Below are 11,277 nucleotides of genomic sequence, written 5' to 3'. Positions count from 1 at the left end.
CCAAAGGAGCTTTTTAAAAATACTGACCTAGTTGTCCATCAGTGCAACAAATTTATTTGCATTGTAAAACATTTATTTGTAGTTAAAGTGTACAAATACAAGTCTTGCATTCTGTAAAACTGAAACTCGCACTTGTGAAGCAAGAAGCTAGTATTTTTAAGCTGGTTTCAGTATTCCTAATAGCTGAATGAACTTTTTGATAGGCTGGTTGATGTATCATCACATATAGTCTCCTATATGCTCCATGTTTGAAGTAACAGAGAATTCCAGAGATTATAACCTTTTCTTCTGGTACGTTGTCTTTGAGATATAGGGTGTGACTCTGGGTTCTCTGAAGTAATTGGAAAGACATCTTTTGATACCAAGAGGTTTCTGGATCAGCCTGCTTCTCCATGCACAGAACTTCTCTTTTACTCACCTGCTTGTTCCAGCTACTGTTCAGCTTTGGGGACAAATTTCAGCTCACTCTTTATGTTCTGAATCTCTGACAAGTTGACAGCAGGACCTGGAAGTTTCTTTGCTCCTGGGAGATGTTTCTTGTCTTTCTCCTCCTCTGTCGAAGCAGGAACACTCTGCACAAAAGGATACCAGTGACCTGACTGCTACTATAGCAATCTCTTGAGCATGAGGACTGGTCAGTTATGTGATAAACAGGAAAGGATGTTTTTATACTAAATGCAATCCCAATGGAAATTGGAAGCGGGGTGGGGGTTGGGAAGAAGGGAGGCAGGAAAAGACAAGTTATTTTGTTGATTGTTTTCTAAAATGTCTAAAAACATTTGGAAAAATAACCACCTAAAAGTTGCTCAGTGCAGAGCAATGTGGATCCTTTGGTAAATGAGTAAGAATTTACAGTGTCAGACCATTAGCAGAACATTAACTAGGTGGAGCACTAAAGGCAACTCCCAGGTACTTCATATTTTAGGGATAGAAAGCAGAAGAACCTTTTTTATAATCTGATTTCTTTCAGAGTCTTATAGCAGCCAGACAGTTGGGGAGGAAAACCATCAAACACTTGTGCAGCTCTGGAGAAGAACTATGATAATAGGTTATGAACACCAAAAGCTCCACCCAAGCTCATCTTGAGTTGATGTTTAATTTTTCTTACCCTCAGCTGCAAGACCAGAAAGGTTATTGTTATTTTATGTTTGAATTAAGGTAGTGCCTGATAAATGTTTTGCTGACACTAAAAATACAAGGTAAATAGCAGCACTTACTTACACAATAACAAACATCTCAGGTAATTGCCAACAGACAATAGTGTTTCAGCTCTTGGTACTTCCTTGGTTCTACTATTGCTCTTAGGTGAAGGAGAGCATGTATTTTAGACAATTTCTATTCTAGACTGAGCAATGTTTTGAAGTAGTTTTCCAGTATGGAGTTTAAGGTCGTTCCAGCCTGTTCTGTATTTTATAAAGCTGGCATACAAGGGGAATCATGTAGGTTTGTGGGTGAATTAATATTGTACTGCAACTAATTCAACAAGATTATTTTTTTCTTTTTCGATTACTCTGCGAATGTCCTCTTGGAATGGACATTTTGGATCTAATTCAGTATTAAAATTAATTAGCCATCTTTTTTGCTAACATGTATTGACTGTGAACAATCAATTATTAATATTTTAGTTCATTTTTTAAATTCCAAAGTTACCTGTCAAATACTTTTGGCCAGTAAACCCCTCTTTTTTTCTGCTGACTAATGTACTACAGGCTAATCAGGAAGCAGACCAGGCTTTCTGGGCTGCGAGCACACGCTGAAGCTGGCTCATGTTGAGCTTCTCATCAACAAAAACCCCCAAGTCCTTCTTCACAGGGCTGCTCTCAGTTCATTCTCCACCCAGCCTGCATTTATTCTTGGATTGCCCCAATGCATGTGTGGGACCTTGCACTTTGTTGAACTTCATGAGGTTTGCACAGGTGCAACTCCCAAGCTTGTCAAGGTCCCTCTGGATGACAACAGACCTAATTAATGACATTATACTATTGTTTCTTTTAGTTCATTTAAAATCTCAGCCAGTAATTCAGCCCCAGCTACTATACATACTGTCTAATAGCTGGCTTAATGATCTAACATCCTGAAAGAGTAGCAAAGCACAGCAGGAGAGTAAGTAAATTGATACAGAAGGTGTTTGGGGGGATGCACAAAATTGTATCAGTAGTCAAAGATGCCATGGGCTTGTATTGTTTTCTTTGATAGTTTTCTTGCACAGCTAGCTGATCTGAATAATCAGTGAAAACTACCATGCCCCCATCCACTTAGTTCTTATTAGTAAACAGCAGATATTATTTAAAAATACAATTTCAAGTCATCTTCAATACCATTCCTCTCATAGTGTAAATGGTGCAAACTTTGATGGTGTTTTGTAGACCCTGCACTCCGTAAATGGATGTTAGCTTTCCCTTCTAATCTCATGTGTGTGCTATTTACGACTGCGCCCCTCCCTATATCACCCACTCCATGTGGAATGCTTAGCTAAGATCAGACCTTGGCTTTCAGTTTTATTGAAAGAAGTCTGAAGAGATATATGACAAAAGTTAACAAATACATTCATGGAAATTCTCTGACTGCGGAAGAGTTGTTTTCTGAAATTCCCACCCCCCATTCTTTTCATGTTACCATGTCCACTCCCTTGACCTTCAAAAATATACATTCCCATCTGACTCCACCATCTTTTTGGGTATGACCTGTATTTCCCTCATGTCCTTTGCCAAGGTTTTAAAATAGATTGAAAAAATGCTAAGCACTGTAAGCAAATGTTGCATTTGTATAAAGCTGCTCTAAAGAATCACAAGCTGTATTGCAAAACTTAACAAGATGGGAAAATAGAAAAGACAAGTCTACTGGTAGCATTTTAATTCTATTCCTGTTACAAGATCTTTTCTGTAGTCTTTACCCCCATTGTTTTGGTTGCATATTGGCTATAAAACTGGGGCCAAGAACTTTCATTCTATAATGTCTGTCTCACATATAGTATTCACATAACTGAGAAGCAAAGCAATATTCAATTACCCAACCAAATCTAATTATCAGCACTGTTCATTTATTTTATTTCTCAAACTCTACTAGAATTCACACATGCCATATTAGTTTCTGCTTAATAACATGCATTCCTTCACTAGTTTAATTACTGCAGAGAGAATATGCTTTGATTTCTTTCCAGGGCAGAAAGCCACAATATGCATTCAAGGTCGCTTTGTATGTTTGAGTTTGTTTTTTTAACATCTTCTTAAGAAGACTTAAGTCATCCTGGGTTTGAGTTCTTCAGGAAAGTTCTCTGTAAACAGAGCGCTATATTGAAATTCAGAAAAAAGTCTGTCTGATTTAGACAGAAAAGAATTAGCTCTTATACAACTGAACCTGACCATTTTAAGTGCCTGTACCAGCTCAGAAGGAGCTGTTGATTTGTCCAAAACTAATCTGGCTGCTTCTTGTTTGGGGTTGAATCACCTCCAGCCCCATTGCATGCCTGGAGAAAAGTGGCTACCCACTCCCTTCTGATCATCACGGCTCTGCTCTGCATGAGGGCAAAACTCCCTCCAGCCACGACAGCTTTGCTTAGCCCATACGCCAGCAAGTCCATCTGAGTCCTGACAGAGGCAGCGCAGCTGCATGAGGTTGCTTCGAGACTTCCCTGCCCTTGGCTCTGAGGAGCATCAGCCCAGCAGTACCAGTTCTTGGCTGGTGATTATATATTCAAACTAAGCCAACTGGCCAGGAAGTCATAAGCACCCATCTTTACTTGAGTTGTTTGTTTTTATTTTGGTTTGGAGTATCTAACACTACTTTTTGCTCCACCATTGGTTTTATTTTTTATTTACTATAAAAGTTCTTGGTAAATAAGATGCTTTAATATCATCCAGAAATATGATATTTGTGATTAATCATAACCTTTGTGATCAATGTTGGTTAAGGTATAAATTGGACTTTTTATTCAAAACTCAGTGTTAGATACTCCCTGTAAAACATAAGCATGAAAACACAGAATTCAATACAAAATTGAGTATTTTCACCCCTATGCAGGTAAATGGGTTCACAATTTCTGGTTTTAATTTGCAAGTGTCTTCACATTCAATTTGTCCTTGTTGATAAATATTCCAAAAAGCGTCAGGCTTGAAAACCTGTTTCAATAATGTTAAGCTGTAAGAATAAATCACACCATTGGGCAACAGGTAGCAGCATATTCTTCCAAAGCCTTGCTATAACTTTTCCTGCTGTATCCATCAACTCCCATCTAGATAAATAGTGCTGGCGAAATCCTGGCTCTCTTTCCTGACAGCAGATATCCTGCTGTTGAAGCAGAGCTACATGCCTTGGAAATATTTTAAATTCCTGTAGATGCCTTGGCATCAAAACCAGAACTATGTATGGATGAAGTGTTTAGTAGGTGGCAATTTATTTCCATGAATGACCAGTGCATGTTCAGCTGTGGTACCTAAGATTGGTATGCAGTGCTATAAGATTGATTAAAAGTCTGTCTTCCATCAGTGGCAGGGATTCTTCTGGGGGAAAAAAAATCAACCCCCCCTTTTTTCTTACCTCCTCCACTTCTTCAGGTGCAAGTTCTTTTCTTTTATGAGGGTGGCCTGCACCAGGTCGAAATGCTCCCATTGGGATGTTAATATTAGCCTGTGAGAAGGAAATTATGATGCATATAATAGTGACTGATAAATAAACATACGGTTGGTAAAAGGCAAAACTCAAAAAGGGTGGGACAAGCGTAGGGACATTATCATGGTTTCCAACCACTTAATGCCTTCATTGTATGCATCATCACACACTCCTGTGGGAAAGGGAAGGGCTTTTATCTCCATTTTAAAGATGGAAAGTGAAAAAGACAAAGCTATCTAGTAAGCTTTTGAAGTTCTGCATTTTATTCTAATGCTCCCTGATTTCATTGGACTTGAGACAAATGACTGCTAGACACCAAAGTGTCTTTAGACCTCTGGGTCTTCAATTTGGTCAAGGTCAAACAGAAAGGGAGTGCCAGAATCAGCATTTAAGTGTATATGACCCAAATCCTACAATAACACCCCAACCACTGGACCACTCTCCCTCCCCCAGGGACACCAGTTGTCACCTCATTTAATCCCAGTTTGTCAGGAAGGAAAGCCTGCCCTGAGCCAACCTAAGCCACAGTGTTTAAAATGTTATCTTTACCGACAAAATTTACCCACAGGTGCTGCAAACGTAATGCCTTAGTCCTACAACTGTGCCTCTTGGTTGCAAAGAGGATCTGTGGGAAAGAGCAGAAAGGCTTTTTGACCCTCCAGTCCCCACTGGGTTTCACTGAGCCACCCCAGCCTGGCCTGCAGCAGGGGCTCACGGGTCGCAGCAGGGGCTCACGGGTCAGAGCAGGCTGAGCCAGCTCTAACACTGGATAGACCACCAGCCCCAGCTTTAGCAAACTCCCTCCAGAATAGTACCCACATGACTGCCTCAATCTGATCTTTTATCTGTAGCAGAAAGCCAGTAGCCATAACATAAATGGGGCTGGTAATAGATACCTTAAAAGTAAAGATCTTGGGGAAAAGAATGGAAGAAAACATTGCTTAGGAAAGTGCAGCTAAAGTGTATCTATTTCCCGATGTGACCCAGACTGGCTTGTTTTAAAAGTCAAATGGTGTGAACAACTAAATGCAAAATTTATACCTATTCTTATCTTGTGATCTCAGAAGAGAAGCTGGTCCTAGGAAATGTCATCAAAATATCATGACTCCCACTGGTAAAACCAGGGGTTGAATTGGTAATGTTATGGAGAACCTTCCAACAGCGAGCTGTTTTATTGTAGTTTACCATCTGACTGATTTGCATTAAATAAAGATGAATAATCCCATCCTTCTGCTCAAATCGTAGTCCTGCAGATTGCGCCCCAGGTTGGGCAGCCACAGGAAAACAGCCCACTATTTTCAGTAACAACTGTTCTGACAGTTTAAATCAAATATCAAGGAATTTAAGAATCAGTTTGCCAAGAAATAATCACCTTTCCCTGTATTCTGCTTAGCTGTTTACCGTTATTTTATTTATGGAAGGTGATGCTGCCATTTCAGTGGGGATGGCAAATGTCTGTAGGGCCACACAGTTTATAGACAACTGGGTATTCATTTCATAAGGCTTTTTTACTGAGCTTTAGTTTATATATTGTGAAACCTTTCATCTGCACTTCTTAAGTTCCTCAGAGACAAGGCATTTTCTGCCTCACAGTACTTAACCCATTATTTCATTTATGCGTGGAAAAAAACAGCTTTGCTATTTTTAATTTTAAGCATCTCCCCCATCAGGCTCTGTTACCTCTAGGCAGGTTCTTTTTTTGGAAATGAAACTTCTCTGCACTTTACAGCTAGTGTAGGCATACAAGCTCACAGAGGTGAAACATTAAGAGCTCTCTCTTGGTGCGCATTTTGAACTCAGGCATTCCTTCCCCTTGGAGTCAATCAAAGCAGAAGCCTGCCTCCCATGGCCACCCAGGGCATACCACAGCATAGTAATTCTGACACCCAGCCCTTGTATTTCCTACTATTATTGACAGACCAACTGTGACTAAAAATGCTTCAGGAAATAAAAAAACCAAACCACTAAGTGCCAGACTGCTAATTAAATTAAATAAACTGCTCTTTGGTCTGCTTCAGCATTTTCACAGTAATCTCTGTCACAGGGAAGCAGTATGTACTATTTTATCTGCAATAAGTGCATTCACATCAGAGTTTGGACAAGATGTGACATGAAATATTAAGTTGGTTAAACAAGCAGCCTTTAGCAATTAGTTCAACTCTGTCTGGGTCTGATAACACATACTATAAATTAAAATATTTCTAGTATGAAATGAAAGTATGACTGACTTCCAAACAGCTCCTGACCAGAGGTACCAAAGTCCTGAGCTGTAAATCTCCTTCTAATCCAGTGTTGGTCCCTTCCCACAGACAAGCAGCCGTGTAATGGGTGGATCAACTCCTGTAAGCCAGTGTAGCTCTGAAAGGACTGTGTTGTGCTGTGGTCAGCACAAGTTTGCAATTTTGGTTTTAAAATATGTCTCAAGGCTTTTGTCACCTATCTGCCAGGATGGAGATATGAGCCTTGGTGAGCTCTTCCTTGCTTGCTCTCCATCCAGTAAAAAGTGAAACAGGAATGTTTTTGTTCCAGACTCCTGAAATCCTAAATTATAATTGCTTTAGACAGATATTCTAGGTGTGATTATTATTTTTAATCATACCAATCACTAAAACTATTGGGTTTTCATCTGTCTTTCTTTTTGGAAAGTGCCTACCATATTTTAGATGTCATTGCAGTTTTCATAATGAGTAGGTAATATACTCTACTAATGTCTTCCTGAATAGACTTAAAGAAAAATATCCGTAAGCATGATACACAACATACATTGTTGGTTTGACTCGATTAAACTGGTATTTAGAGATTTGTTTGTGTTCTTGTTTCTGTTAAATAGAAGTAGAAACAGGATATCCAGATTAGGATACAAGTTACACACCCATGCATGAGTTGAGGACTGTTACGGATAAATTCTTCATGGCATCACAGCTCTCCAGAAGGATGACTGAATAAGCTGGAAAGCCACTTCAGTATAAAAATATTTGATTTTTTAAAAATAATAATATAGGAACTAGAGAGAAAACTTACTGTAATTCAGAAAAAATAAAAATAGGACACTACTCATGCCTACCTCTGGGAAAAGCCAAGAGCAGTGTTTGGAGGTAGAATAATTTTCAGCCAGAGCTGTACACAGCCTTTTATACACTGAGAAGGGGAGGCCAACAGTGTTACCAGGAATTAACAGTACTTTGGTCCTCTATTGCCCCAAACTGCTCTTGGGAACCAGTTGCTATCCTTCTCTCTCCCACATCTGTATATAGTGGCTCTTGGCAAGTGAAGATTTTAGCACACATCTCATATGGCCAGAAAGACGTCAATTCTGACATTGAGTACCATGAAATACTTCAGTCGGTTAAGCGTCATTACTTTTCCATCACTTCAGCATGATGTATATTCTCCAGGAGATGTTGGTCCTACTATAATAGCACATAACAGCAAAGGGTCATAATATATGAATCAGATTGTATATGAGTAATGTGATGTTTTGAGTCATGATTCTTACAGTACTCAAAGTGTAATAGGCCTCAATCCCAGCGCAAGTCTCCCTGCTGGAGCAACCTTTGACACAATGTTTAATACATATATTTTAAAGTTTGTGCTGCAATTTTTCTCATTATTCAAATTACCTTGGGGGGGGGGGAAGTTTCTTAAAATATTGAACTTAGTGCTTAAACTTAATGCATTATTTTTTAAATGGACAAACTAGAAGCATTTTTTTTTTTACATTAGTAAGTCAGAAAGTCATCATAAAAATAAAAAGGAGTCTATAACTACTTTTTACTTTAAGGAAAAAAGTAAACCAAATTAATTCCACAAAAATCTTTGTATGTGCCTATGGAGTTTAGATGTAAAATGTAAATAATTTTGACCTATTGATTACTTACATTTTTTCAGTAATCATAAAGCACTTCCATAGTCACTCTAAAAGAGGGATGAAAATTTGAACTGAGTGAGATCAATGGCAAACTTCTGATAATTTCAACCCAATTAGAGTACAGTAGTTTGTATGCCTGTTCCAGTAGAGTTGATGTTGATAAAGAAAAGTAGCATTTTTACAGTGCCTTGCAATTTCAGTGTGCTGTCTAGCCATTGTGTAATTCATCTTCTTGATACTCCAATCCACTGAGTCAGTATTATCTTGAAGAAACAGAGGATGGATCAGACTTTAGACATTCAATTTTGTGTTTCTTGCATAATTTCAAGGAACCTGAACTCAAGGTAAAATTTCACTACATTTTTACAAAATACATGAAAATTCTGTAGTTCACGAGGTATTTTGGTGTTTTGACAATTATCAGTGATAGCCTGAGCTAAATACATTCTTCATGATGCTACTTTGTGATGATGTTGGGATAATTCTCCAGCTGTTTCTTTTACAAGTGTGTAACAACCAACTTCATCCATATGAGCATATGCCATTTGAGGAGGTATGTGACAGACAAGAATTTTTAAAATGAGAACATCAACATTTCTCTCATTTTACTTTGGCTTTTAAATAAAATGCTGCTTAAATATATATTGGAAGTTGTGGATTTTTTCCTAAAGGAATGCAGATGTGGGAAACTTCACAATATCTACGCCATCTTTTTAGCTTCTAACTCTTCCAGCATTATACTAATTCTGTGGAAAACCTGAGAGTTGCAAAAATTAGTTTTACTCATGCTGCTGATCAGTTATACAGATGCATCATCATCTTTTGCCTAGCTGATCCACCAACAGGCATAACCTAACGCTGAAGACCATGCAAACAAGCGATCAACCTATCTGATCCTGGTTTTTAACAGCTCAGATTATAAGATGCTCTTCAGGTCAAACTTTTTCAGCACTTTCATATCCACTAAGCTTTTCACTTTAAAAGAATAATCCCTAGTTAGCACTTCTGTAGTGTTCTCTCTGAGCAAAAATGCTGTTTGCCAAGCAATGGAGGTTGAGATTTATTACTTTATTATATTAGAAACATAAATACTGTCTCTTACCTGAATGGCTCTGACATGTGACGCTGGCTGTTTTGACATTTTTAAGACAGAAGCTTATCCCTGCAAGCAAAATAAGAAAGTGTTACAGGCTCTGACATTCTGATAGCTAAAGGAGATAAGCTAGAACTTAACCCATGCTGGCTCTTGACAGGCATCCATTTCATCTGCCCAGCTCATGTTTCCATCTCAGTTTCAGAGTTGCTTAGATATTCCTTCTGAATATCAGAAGGAGATAGAACACCCGAGCTTCTCCAATTAATCTTTCATAGCCACAAATGGAGCTATCTCTTTCACATTAAAAACAATAATGAGTGAGATAAGGAATCTCTCAAACTTTGTATTTGTAAAATGCAACCTTGCATTGTAAAATGAGTAAGAATTATGGGAAGCATTTGAGCATAAATGATGTATGATTATCTCTGTCACAGTATGTATGTGGGAATTATTAGAATTCTCAGTTTAAACCTTCTTTCAAATAAAGCTAACTTGCAGTACAAATCATTGATAAACACCAACATAACCATTTTCTGACTCACACATCCTTGGAAACATTTAATGTCTATAGACTGAAAATGATCAAGATGGTCAAAATATAAAATTCTCTTTGACAATTGGTAGGGCACAAAGTAGCCTCTCTTCAAAGTTTTAGATCATATAGATCCATCAATTTTCTTCAGCAAGAACATAAAAAAGAACAGAGCTTTCCATATAATTTTATGCAAGTAGAGAAATATGGGCGGATACAGTATTCATATACCATAACAAAGGGAAAAACATCAAAGTTAAAGGACTCTGTAAAGGTAACAAAAAAATAAAGGTGAGAAATTTTATTAATTGAAACATTGTCTCATCCTTTTATTTTCTCATTGAAAATTAGGATCTTAACTAGACTGGACCTTCATCAAAGTCTGGTTATTTAACCATTATAATACAAAATAAGATAGCAATACTAAAAAGTGAGAAACAAGTTCACCAGAGAACTCACTGACCACAACCAAACTACAGCATATTTTTGCTACTACATTTAACCTGAGATGAGGAGGAAAATACTGAAAAAAAAGTAATAAATTATGTAGGAGAGACAGTACAAATATACAGAGAAATCAAAAGTGGGTCAAAGGCTTTGGTACTCCAAGGAGTATAACTGTCACGTGGATGACAGAGAAAAGTATTGATGAGTTGCAGGTTGGCTTCAGCTTTGAATATCAGCTTGAATTATAAATATCAGCCTATCATCTCTGGAGCTGCATGGAAGACTTGCTTTTGCATATTCTCACATTGGCTTTGAATCTGTTTATAATGCTGAGCAGAACTTAAAAGTAAAAATGACCTGCCATTAGAGGTCTCCCTCTGATTGCACTCTCAGCTGTAAAGAGTGCTGTCCAAACCAGCACAGCATTAAGTCACAGGACATCAACTTTGCAGGTTGCTTTGGGTTTAAATTGCTTCCACTAAATTAATAAATCAGAAAAAGATCCCACTGTGCAATATAAAGCCAGCATGCTCCCAGTGAGGTTTATCTTGTGGTTCTACATTTACATTTTCAATCTTAAAATCAGTGGTAGTTTTAAAAGCTTCAGAATTCACTTTGGGGGATGAAATCTCAGCCACTGAAGTTCATGACAAAATTTGCACAGATTTCAAAAAGCCAAAAGAATTTACTGCATCCTCTCTCTTTCCTTTTGGAAAGTCTCTCCTA

At 38.0% G+C, this 11,277-nt stretch overlaps 1 protein-coding gene across 1 annotated transcript; it reads right to left on the bottom strand.

The window, feature by feature from the left end:
• Window positions 1–431: 431 nt before the first annotated feature.
• SMPX (small muscle protein, X-linked) lies at window positions 432–9,617 on the bottom strand. Its single transcript, XM_010018763.1, has 3 exons — window positions 9,579–9,617; window positions 4,537–4,626; window positions 432–572 (listed from the first exon to the last, which is right to left on the bottom strand). The coding sequence occupies exons 1-3, from the start codon at window positions 9,615–9,617 to the stop codon at window positions 432–434; spliced, it is 270 nt and encodes an 89-aa protein (XP_010017065.1).
• Between the last annotated feature and the right edge of the window lie 1,660 nt (window positions 9,618–11,277).

The sequence above is a fragment of the Nestor notabilis genome, unplaced genomic scaffold, assembly GCF_000696875.1.
Source record: "Nestor notabilis isolate BGI_N333 unplaced genomic scaffold, ASM69687v1 scaffold4120, whole genome shotgun sequence".
In the NCBI taxonomy this organism is placed as follows: Eukaryota; Metazoa; Chordata; class Aves; order Psittaciformes; family Psittacidae; genus Nestor; species Nestor notabilis.
The sequence above is the reverse complement of the archived record's forward strand: the minus strand, read 5'-3'. Positions and strand labels throughout refer to the sequence as shown.

What these genes read in the sequence shown, in the direction of transcription:
- SMPX (XM_010018763.1), bottom strand. Translation starts at nt 9,617, where the DNA reads ATGTCAAAACAGCCAGCGTCACATGTCAGAGCCATTCAG. An exon ending in CACATGTCAGAGCCATTCAG is followed by an intron (nt 4,627 to 9,578) that starts GTAAGAGACAGT and finishes TCCTTCTCACAG; the next exon opens with GCTAATATTAACATCCCAAT. An exon ending in CACCTGAAGAAGTGGAGGAG is followed by an intron (nt 573 to 4,536) that starts GTAAGAAAAAAG and finishes CCTTTTGTGCAG; the next exon opens with AGTGTTCCTGCTTCGACAGA.